The 12,411-nt window shown below is 39.7% G+C and overlaps 1 protein-coding gene across 1 annotated transcript in view; it reads right to left on the minus strand.

Moving 5' to 3' along the window:
• LOC126816612 (uncharacterized) overlaps positions 1-12,411 on the minus strand; it is a 30,319-nt gene that overhangs the window by 5,954 nt on the left and 11,954 nt on the right. The window contains exons 11-12 of the mRNA XM_056099467.1: positions 11,709-11,864; positions 10,927-10,951 (exon numbers count right to left, since the gene is read on the minus strand). Of these exons, the coding sequence (XP_055955442.1) occupies positions 10,927-10,951; positions 11,709-11,864 (181 nt within the window). The remainder of the gene's footprint in view (positions 1-10,926; positions 10,952-11,708; positions 11,865-12,411) is intronic.

The raw sequence follows: 12,411 nt of genomic DNA on the forward strand, positions 1-12,411 counted from the left end.
TTTCTCGTCAGTTCGCTGGTTCCGGGATTTTCGACTTTTTCTCCTGAATTTGAAAGTGGTGGACCATCTTGATGTGCAGTTGTTGAGTCACTGAAATCTCCCACAGGATCAGTATCCGTCCCTGATTGGGAGTCATGAAGCGATTGCACGTCCAAATCTGGACCTATTACGGACACCCGTCGTGGTCTGGATGCTGACGGCGGATGCAACAATGTATTGTCCTTGTTTGTTTCGCCATATTCAAGACTGTGTCCTGAGTTGACATTGGATGAGCCAGACGGTGGTGTTTGAAGATTGCGTCTGGTAACTGAAGGTGAATCGAGTCGAGAGATTGTCGATGGATTCAGGAAAGGTCTGTAAGTTTCGCCATGATTCGCATCACCAAATTCCTGCCCAAATAAAGATGGCGATGCCGGTCGGTCATCTACTGCAATGTGTCGTCTCAACAAAGAAGGTGAATTAAGAATCTGTGGATTGCCAGAGATCTGATTACGTCGGGATGGTACTGGTGAATCTGATCGTGAAGAGTCTAAACCACGTCTAGCAATACTAGGAGAGTTGCTTCCCAGTTTAGATTGTAAATCAGCACGGGCGTTAGATGAATACAAATTTTGAATTCGGGCGTCCAGAGGTGTTGGTGATTTCCCTCCAACATACTCGCTTCTTGATTCTGGACTTGCAGTATTTAATTTATCACCGGACCGGAGATCATCATCGGTGAATCCGTGATTTATTCTACCCTCTGTACTTACAGGCGAAACGTGTTTAGCGGGAGTTTTTCCAGAGAGAATATTCTGAACACGAACCGATTTAGTAGGGCGAGATAAACCGCGAATTGTAGGGGATGGGACCATGGGACCTTGGTCGAAAGCGGACATCTGGTCAATAGAGGAAGAAGCTACTGGTTTAGTATGCAGGAGTGGTCGACCAGGTCTGTTAACTGTATGTCCAAAGCCGCGTTTTGCTGACTGGCCGTACCCATTCAGTTGCCCTGCGTCCATTATTACTCCATTAGGAGCATTAGCATAGTTTCTTTTACCGTTATTGCTGTAGGCATAATCTTCTGGCAGAGCTGATGAATGATGAACATACGAAGAGTAAATTCCCACTGTACCAGAAGTATAAATCGTTTCTTTAACGCTGAAATATAGAAATAGAAATATGTTTAATGCCCTGCTGTTCTGTATCAACAAACGGAAATCCAAGGAGAGAAGGGGAGAGAAGTATGGTTTAACCTCCACCACTCGACATAAACCAGGCCATTACGGGATTAAATAATGGTTAAATTTATTTCAATAATTCGCCTGCACGTACGCGCCTTTAGCGGTGGGAGGAAACCGGAGAAAACCCATGAGTTTGGACAGGCGACCCTACTTCTTGTCTCGTACAACCGGGGAATCGAAACCACGCCAGTTGACTCAATGACAGACCTTATGATACAACGCGCACTCGCTAACCATTCGGTAGTCCAACTACCCAGACGGACATACGCCTTGCAGTGTGATATTGGGGAAATTGTGCCCTTTCAAAACGAACTGGCAGGAGGTCTTTATGTGCACGTTAAATTGTACACGGAAACTCTTAAATCACTGACAGGGGCAAAATACGCTGGAAAAATCTTGATGAATTGTCTCGGCCGCGACCGGGTACGAAACCGGGTTATTGAGCCAGTGCTATCTACTGGAGGTCGGGTGTTCGATACCTGCATTGCTCAAGAAAGTTCATCCAGATTTTCCGGCCTGGTTCCCCCTTGTCAGTGATGCAGGACGCAGGGCCTGACATGGACAGCTGTCTAGTCGTTCGGGACAAAAAACCGAGGTTTCGTATACACACTGGCGTGTACGTAAAAAATCCCTTGACAGTTGGAATTCGATATAAGAGTAGGCCGTAGTGCCATTTTAGATTAATTTTGGTTTTAGGTCATATAAAAATATCAGTAGACTTACGTTTCATCCTTGTAGTAATAATTTGAACTAGCTGTTTCAGCCGTTTCTTTTGTCGATTGTAAAATAGCCCGTTTCTTTCGTCGTTTTTTTCTCCAACATAGACAGCAGACAATCAGCAGAATCAGCAATATTAGAAACGCTAAAGCACCAACTATATAGGGTACCAGCCAGAGGAGCTAAAATAAAAATCATGAACCGTACAACACCAAATTTATTATATGGTATAATCGATCATAGATGGTATAATAAAGAAAACGAATCTCCATTTACATATGGTATCAATAGGTAATATAACCTCTACAGCTTTATCTATATATGGTATCAACCTCTACAGCCCTAGACATATATGGTATCAACCTCTACACCCAAGCTATATATGGTATCAACCTCTACAGACCCAGCTATATATGGTATCAATAGAGATAATATCTTCCACACCCCCAGTTATATATGGTATCAAGCAGAGAGGCTATATAGCATGGTATATTTTCGCATGTTTTATTTTCTCATTCCCATTCCTATCAATATAGTTTTAATAATTAAAGAAAATATCGCGATTGTCAACATATTTGTTATAATAAATGAATTCGTTGTACCTCGGGGGGGGGGGGGCGAATGGTTAGAAGTGCGTGCTGTATCATAAGGCCTGTCATTGAGTCAACTGGCGTGGTTTCGAATCCGCGGTTGTACCTGACAAGTTTTAGGGTCGTCTGTCCAACCTCGTGGGTTTTCTCCGGGTCCTCCGGTTTCCTATCTCTGCTAAAGACCCATACGCGCAGGCGAATTATTGAAATAAAATTAAAACCATATGTTAGTCCCGAAATGACCTAGTTTGTGTCGAGTGACCGTTAAATGTACCCTTCGTTGGTTTATGAATGAATGCATGAATTTATGAGTTATTTAATAAATTTATGAATGCATTTATGAACTTACATCAGTTTCTTCTGAACATACAGTAACTTTAAAATCCTCCGACACGTTCCATGCTAGAACTTTGGGATAGGACGTGTAATATGTATCTGTTACCGCCACGGCCAATTGTATGTAGGTGGTGGAAAGTGTATCATTGGGGACTTCCGCTTCCGGTAGACAATCTATTGCTGATACAGCTCCAGCTGTAAGGGGCATAATAATATATTCATGTGCATATTATCCACAAGAAGTGTGCTCAATCCTGGATTACCTCCCTTTCTATGTTGAATAACGATGACAACAAGGTTTAAATTTGCTGTTTAATTGTTAACACTGTCCTATTGCTATCTATTGATAACTTGTGTTTTTCCGATGTGGATTTACTTGTCAAACGTACAGGACAGAAGGCCTTGTCATTGAAAGTGTTTAGTAGTTCGGGTAAGACAAAAACAGAGAACCAGCATACTCGTAAGGGTGCACATAAAAGAGCCCTTAAGAGTTGGAATTCGAGTCGAAATAACCCACTACATGATGTCTGTTCTATTTCATTATCCCGGTTGAAGCCGAAAAGTGGATGACTAAGTGGGTAAGTCGCTGGTTTACTAGTCTGGAAGTCGTGGGTTTGATCCCTGCATTAACCGAGAAAGTTCATCTGGATTTTCCAGCGTGGTTTCCACGTGTCAGTGGTGCGAGACGGGGGAGGGGATAACAAGGACAGTTGTCTAGTCATTCGGATGGTATGAATAACCGATGTCCCATGTATACATTGGAGTGCACGTAAAAGATCCCTTAGCAGTTGGAATTCGATACAAGAATGGGCAATAGTGCCGCTGCCAGGGCAAAGTTCCCCCATAGCACATTTGTTAACCCAGTCAAAGAAGACCCCTATTTCATTTCAATTGGTAAATAAATAAGATAGAAACTTACAGACGTTATCAAACCGGAAATACTGTTCGGCATCGGGTGGTGACCAGTAAATTTTATACTGTATTTCATCACCATCATCATCTTGTGCTTGAACAGTATAAATATCACCACTAGCTCCACCTGTCAGATCTAAAGATGCTGGTAAATTCGATATGAATGGTGGTACATTTGATTCTAAAAAAATATACAAAAATATTAAAATAGTGTTCTGAAATAGATACTGTTCCTGATCACTTGGTTTCAACTCGACAATTTGTAGACTTATCGGTTTTTGTTCTAAAATGTTTTCAATTTCTTTGGATTTTATGCTCAGTTGGCATTTTCAGGGATATCATGAGACGCTGATGTTATTTTACACAGGTTATATTCAAATATATTCCATTAAAAATTAAATTTATACCAAAATAAATATCGTCTTTTTTTGTGTAGTTGTCATCCTGGTTTGAAAATATTCCTTTAGGAGTCGCTCAGTGTGATCATTAACAGAACTACTAGAATCATTTGGCAGAAAACGCATTTTGTTTTTTTAACACAACGTATCAACAGAATTTAATGTATTGATGTACAGAATGAAGGCATTTGGTGGAGAGACTCTAACATATAATCACAATTTAATGTATTGATGCATAGAATGAACGTATTTGGTAGAGAGACTCTATATAAGCGCCTCCCATTCTTGATTTTATCATTAGTAAATTGCTTCAAGATATGAGAAGAAGGGCATGATTATATTATCTGTCCAGCTTCTCTCTAAACCCAGTTCAGTCTGAAGATACGATATTGGTAATTACTCAAAAATACCTTTTGATAAAGACGAGGGTATCCTCGTCGAAATGTCGCTTAGTATTAAATTCAATAATTGTGTATCCATAAAAATTGTACCTTGTGTTAATATGTCCAAAATACCTATCAAAGAAGCAATTAAGCTAAAATAGCATAATAAGCTGACAATAATGCAACTAACTTACAGGGTGTTAGCCACTGAATCGGGTGGTGTAACTCATCCTCGTTATACATCGCCTCGCTTGCCTACTACATAATGGCGACTATCTTATAAATGCATAGAAGCACAAACACTATTTTCTGGAAGTATCTTAAAAGATTCAATGTTGTTTGTTAAAAATATGTTTCTCCATGTAGACGGCCATCTACAAAAAGGGTTGACAATCACGGCGTGGTTGTGCTTTCTTTGACACACTCACACCAGGTTTACCCCGTAAAAGCGAAATTGTGTTTAATGTCCACTCGACATAAACTAGGTCATTTCGGGACTAACATATGATTCAATTGATTTTATTTCAATAATTTGCTTACGTGTAAGAGTCTTTAGCAGTTGGCGGAAACCGGAAGACCCTGAGAAAACCCACGAGGTTGAACAGACGACTCTACTCCTTGTCACGTACAAGCGGCGAATCGACATGTCTCAATGACAGACCTTTTGATTCAACGCACACACCTTAACCTTTCGGTCATTGAATACGTCCTACTGTTCTCTACCGACTGGGCCGATGATGACGTGTACACACCATACTCTGTGCCTCGAGGGAAATTGTTTGCCCGGACCGGTTCACTACAGCCTACTCTTTTATCGATTTCTAAGTGTGTTTTTTTACGTGCACGCCAATGTGTACACGGGACAACGTTTTTCGTCCCATGGGAAAGACTATACCTTGCCCGGCACTCCGTTATGCACCATTGACAACCACGCGGGAGAAATCCCAACGAACTGTCTCGGTCAATACAGGGATGGAACACGGAGCCCCCAGGTTAGCAAGCCAGCGAGTAAGACTCCTCTGATGGAACACGGAGCCCCCAGGTTAGCAAGCCAGCGAGTAACACTCCTCTGATGGAACACGGAGCCCCCAGGTTAGCAAGCCAGCGAGTAAGACTCCTCTGATGGAATACGGAGCCCCCAGGTTAGCAAGCCAGCGAGTAAGACTCCTCTGATGGAACACGGAGCCCCCAGGTTAGCAAGCCAGCGAGTAAGACTCCTCTGATGGAACACGGAGCCCCCAGGTTAGCAAGCCAGCGAGTAAGACACCTCTGATGGAACACGGAGCCCCCAGGTTAGCAAGCCAGCGAGTAAGACACCTCTGATGGAACACGGAGCCCCCAGGTTAGCAAGCCAGCGAGTAAGACACCTCTGATGGAACACGGAGCCCCCAGGTTAGCAAGCCAGCGAGTAAGACTCCTCTGATGGAACACGGAGCCCCCAGGTTAGCAAGCCAGCGAGTAAGACTTCTCTGATGGAACACGGAGCCCCCAGGTTAGCAAGCCAGCGAGTAAGACTCCTCTGATGGAATACGGAGCCCCCAGGTTAGCAAGCCAGCGAGTAAGACTCCTCTGATGGAACACGGAGCCCCCAGGTTAGCAAGCCAGCGAGTAAGACTCCTCTGATGGAACACGGAGCCCCCAGGTTAGCAAGCCAGCGAGTAAGACTCCTCTGATGCAAAAACAAAGAGGCAAATCTTTTAACTGTTAACTACCTTTAATTGTGCAAAACGTTCAGCTTGACTGGATAATATGACTACTGAAGTTGTCATTTTAAAGGACAATATTGGTGTCAGTCATTATTACATACGTGATAGAACTGGTTAAACACATTCCAAATATAATTTTTACACAAAGATCGAATTTCATTTCACTGATAATTCCGTTGAAGTTGAAAAGTTGGCTGTCCCTAGATAAGGGATAACGAGAAAAATAGAAAAATCCCGTGCATTCCCCCGTTTTTATTCATTCTGTTCTTAATAAAATCATGGTAATGCACGGACTTTTCTAATTTGTTCGTTATCTTTTATGAACTGACAGCCAATTCTTTTTTTGAATTGTCAGATATCCGCTCACCGTCTCATATAATAACTTTTCATCTTCAACTGAATTATCAGTGCAATGAAATTCGATCGCGTGTCTGTTATCGCTCGTTACTTCAGTCAGTTATATAGAAGGATAACTCGTGTTTGTCATGTTTGTCGTCACTTCCCGTTTCTTCACGTGCTTGTTACACATCTCCAGTAGCAATGATCTCTGTGTTAAAATTATATTTGGGATGTATTTAACCAGTTCTATCACATATTTTATAATGACTGACACCAATATTGTCCTTTAATATTCCCAGTTACGATATTATATTACACTGGACAGAAGCATGTGACGGGGGAAACCACGTCGGAAAATCCCGATATGGGGAAACCACGTCGGAAAATTCCGATGAACTTTCTCTGCCAATGCTTGGATCCAGCAAGCGACCTTCAGGCTAGCGAGCCAGCGTCTTACTCACTTAGCCTCAAAACATGAATATTCACCAAGACCTGGCAACATCCTTTCGTCGATTCTACGTCAAAAAGTCAAAAAGAATGGCTATGCAAAAATGGGAAAGTGGGAGAAAGACTACCAATATTGTCTGCACTAGATTCGTGACCTATGTCTATAATATGTGTTACATGATGTTGAACTTAGAGAACAGTGTTAATAGATCGGCATCACGGAGTTCTTCTAATCAATAATTTAAGTTAAGGATTTAAGATAAGATAACTCTCACATCATGAAACCGGAAATACTATTTCGTCATAAATTCACGTTGTTATTACCTTGTTTAGTCTATTTGGTACCAATTAAAAGCAAATCAAGAAATACTTTAAAAAACGGAATTCTAAATAAAAAGCAATTAAGTGCTCTAGTGTTAGCTACCTAAGCTTATTTCGTCGATTCCTTGTATAAAAAAGAAGGTAATTAATTAATAAAATTGATAAAAATAAAATAAAAATGAAATATGTCTTACTGGGTATACATGCCCCTTTATGGCACCACTGTAATACAAATTATATTTTATATATTACACTTATTTATTATTCTATTAAAATATAAACTATATATTTCAAGTCATATTGCAGAGAGTGGTGATCCATTGTGAAGTCTACCTCACCGGTTCCTATGATGGAATTTGCTCCTTCACTGTCGATAACACTGTCGATACAACTTCTACCTTAGAATGTAAAGCAATTAGTTGCAGTTCGGATTATTTGGGTAGTAATGATCGAATATTTACATGAAGAGTGTAGTCCTTTTTTTAGCAAAGCATTGGAATAAATTACTGGAGATATCCGTGGTACAGGAAATCGGTTGTTTTACGTTTTCCCTGCATTCAATGTTATCATGGAAAAAAAGTAGGTTTTCAAGACTACACTGTTAACATTCAATTTCATAGGATAGAGAACCCTTTAGAATCGAGTTGTTTACTAGGCCTATATATCGGGATAAGCATTTGGTACAGGAAAAACATGCTGGCATGTTGCAACTTTGAATCGTTTGTTTGTACTAAGCAGACGACACATACATTGGATTTCCCCCCTTCTCTATTTGTTGATGCCATAATTAGGCCTAGGGCCGGAATGGGGATAAACGTCACCGTAGACGTCAAACTGGTGTACACAAGGAATATATATACCATAATACATCGTAAATGAAGCATGAAGTGGAGTTGTTTATTCAAAATAATTAGACTGACTCTTATATCTGTTAGATAGTCTGTTCACTAGTTACACCACATTTAGATTCATTTAATTCTCTTTTATATGGTATTCCCCTCCGCCAAATTAATAAATTACAAAAAATGCAAAAATCAGCCGCAAGACTTAAAACTGGAACCCCATACAGAGACTCAATCACACCTATTCTTTTTATACTACACTGGCTCCCTGTTACCTTTAGAATATCGTACAAGATTTAAATGTTTGAACAGCCTTGCACCATCATACATTTTCAAGTTACTTACTCTGTACAAACCAAGTCAAAATTTGTGCTCTACCGAAGATAATTTTCTACTAGTTCACAAAAATGGCAACGTTAAATATTTTGGAGAGAGGGATTTTTAAACTGCAGCCCCTAAACTTTGGAATAAACTTCCACACAATATCCGCTTCATTTCATATTTAGAAAAATTTAAAACTAGTCTCAAAACTCACCTTTTCACAATAGCCTTTAATTGATATCTTATACATGTATATTTATCCATAGTTTATTATCTGTGATATATGTCTATTTCTTGTGTAATTTTTAAGTATTTTGGTAAGTATTTACGTGTGTATTTTATGTGTATTTAGTTTTGATATCTATACTTTTGTTTTTGTATTTAATTGTGCACTATGGTGGAAACAGCGCTATATAAGTGTTCTTATAATAATAATAATAAAAATACAAATGGCGAATGTAAATGGTAGTGATTCATTGAAAGATTTCACTGAAATGATTAACCAAACCATGGACATACTGTTGCAAGTTGTTCCTAGAGATGTTATACAGAGCCGAACAAACTTCATGATGATGACGGAAGGAATTATTTATGACCATTTATTGATGAAATAAACACGATTTCATGACCTTGACCTATGTGCTGTATATGTCGTGAGAAATGAAATGGGGTTTAACGTCCTACTGTTCTGCTCCGAACTGGGCTAATGAAGACAGGCATACGCCATACAGTGTGCTATGAGGGATATTTTGCCCGGACAGCGGTACTACGGCCTACTCTTATATCGAATTACAACTGTCAAGGGATCTTTTACGTGCACGCCAATGTGTTCACGGGACCTCGGTTTTTCGTCCCATCCGAACGGCTACACAGCTGTCCTTGTCAGGCCCTCCATCCTGCATAACTGACAAGGGAGAACCACGCCGGAAAATCTGGATGAACTTTTTTGTCCAATGCAGGGATCGAACACCCGACTTCCAGACTAGCGAGCCAGCGTCTTACCCACTTAGCCAACATGACCCCCCCATGTTGTGCGAAAAACTCCGTTGCGTGTGCTGTATATGATTTGACTGATACCCCATTAAGGGTGTCGCATTTATGTTTCACTGATACATCATAGGGTGTGCTGCATAGGTTTGAGTTATGCTCCATGGGGTGTGTTGTTGATGGATACTCCGTCGGATGTCTGATATTCAATGGGGTGTGTGGTTTATGTGTTAGACTGATTCTCCTGGGGGATATTATACAGGCTAATCGTCATATCACGAACTGTACTTACCGAATCCTGGTCACATTTTGTATGTTCTTGAGGAAATGTCGATTGACACACTCTCGCCGTATCGCCAGTACAATACATGACATAACATTTGGAAAATTCTTTCTGAAATAGGTAAAAGGTTATGAAATAACATGCGCCATGGCATTTCAGTTTTAATATTGTTGGGTAGACGTGATGATTTATTACATGTTATAGGTATCTTTATCAAGCAATGATCAATCCAAGCATTCATATAAAATAAATCACACAAACAAAAGCCATCACATCATCAACCAATTCTTTAAATAAGAAGTAATAAATCAATAATCACGTGACACGAACAGTCTCAACAAACGTTAAATAACGAAATACTAACGTTTTGAAAACGTTCGGAAAACTAAATTTTTGCACAGCGAATAATGAAAGCACATGCTATTTTTTAAAAAATAACAATTGAAAATCTAAATTTAAACGTATTTGAGATCCGATGATGCCGTGGTATGATTTTTTAAGGGTTGGGGGTTAGAGTTATAAGTCTTATATAGCGTACTCCATGGTAATATATCAAATGAATCGTTCTGTATTGGTAAAAATAATAGACTAAAGGGGTGTTGGTAACACACCTTCCCCCTCTTCCGGCTACGACAAATGACAGCATTGGTACTGTCATCAATCAAATAAGTCGTATTATTTAGTAACATCATTAAATAGCCCCCCTATACACCCTCAGCCGGCTACGACAAATGACAGCACTGGTACTGTCATCAATAAAATAAGTCGTATTATTTAGTAACATCATTAAATAGCCCCCCCCCCCCCCCGCGCCCACCCCAAACCCGTGCGCAAGAATTGTGACTGATAACGTAATTAGCCCCCCCCCCTCTCACACACAGACACAAACGCACTCCACGCAAAGAAACACGCACACACCAGCACATACTGTAATCGTCATAAAAAAGACAGTCCCATAGGGCTACCAACCTGACTGGGTAAATCACAAAATGAAGAATTCATTCCATAAGCTAGTTGACATTGTTCCTCAACTTCATAATACTCTCCACCTTTATATATTGTTGTTAATTCATCTTCTCTATCATCATTATATACACAGTCAGCTCTATAAACAGATAAACAGGGTCATTATATACACAGTCAGCTCTATAAATAGATAAACAGGGTCATTATAGACACAGTCAGCTCTATAAATAGATAAACAAATTATAAAAATAAACAAATTCGTTATATATAAAAAAATAAATAAAATAAAAATAAATTGAAGAGCGATGTAATTAATCCCTTCTTCAGTCAACCGTGTTGACAACAATGCTAATGATTTGGTAGACAATACTAAAAGTGGTTGATGAATATGATCGGAGCAGCATTGGCTCAGTGAATAATGCGCTGACTCGCTAACCAGGACAGCCAGAGTATGATCTAAGACATGCGTGGTGGTATGTCCTCGTAAATAGTGCAGTATCAATAGGCGTCCAAGATAGGGTCTAATGATGTATGTTTTGGGGATGTATGTTTTGGTCTTCGATATAATGATGGTTTAATAGTGTGTACAGGGAGGGGGGGGGCACCACACAAAATACAAACCTATGTACAGAACATATACACAGACATTACAAACGGCACACGTATATAACAGATTAAATGAATGGATACGAGGGACAGCCGCAAGTGTCAATTGCGTGTACAGTCCCTGGTCGGTAGTGATACATACTTCACTCAAAATGAAATTTTATTTACAAAAATAAACAACAGAGTATAATATCAGAATACTGGAACAAGACAAACATGAGGACAAAACAATTTACACAGATGACGCCATTATGAATAAGGGTGATAATCCGGATAGAATCTCGGAAAACGTTAAACAAAATAATAAAGTGTAAATATAATAATCACTGACTCGTCTAGTGCTTCTTTAAAGATGGCAACTGAACAATTAGAGAACTGCCATAAACGTAAAGCTTCCTCTGTGTTTTGAGCGACGGGAATGGAGGTGGTCATGATGTAACCATCTTCATCACTGCAACCAATCTGTCGGTCATGTTTAGACCCAATCCTGTAACAATAAACAATTCATTACAATATATTCTAGTCATTGCCGAGAGAACGTCATCCGGGGGATTGCTAACCCGTTGCAATCTATACTGTTTTTAAAAGTGCTAAAGCTCTAATATTATTCATAATATTCGAAATTAAAAACACGAATTATAATTCAATGTTGCTCCATTTCAATCTATATTGATATTGTTATATTATTGTGAACATGTGCAGGGGTCCTAATATCAACTATTTAAGACGTAATGCACATTTCAAATCCAGTACACGAGTCGTGTACTCTACGGATATAACAGTTTCGAGGGCATGGGCAGCGGGGCATATCCCAGAAGCCAATGCGGACGTTATTATAAATAGTTGATTGACAAATGACCAATTATTAATTTTAAAAAATCAATGTAGAATGAGCCAAGCTGGCGCAAACGACTGTCGTTCGCGTATGTCACCGAATATAATTGGTTAGAAATTACAGTACACATTTGAAAAAGGTCGCTTTATATACACCCATAATGTGACTTAGACCAATTTCGTCTATTTAATGGTTCAAA

The sequence above is a fragment of the Patella vulgata genome, chromosome 3 (genome assembly GCF_932274485.2).
Source record: "Patella vulgata chromosome 3, xgPatVulg1.2, whole genome shotgun sequence".
Classification (NCBI taxonomy): Eukaryota; Metazoa; Mollusca; class Gastropoda; family Patellidae; genus Patella; species Patella vulgata.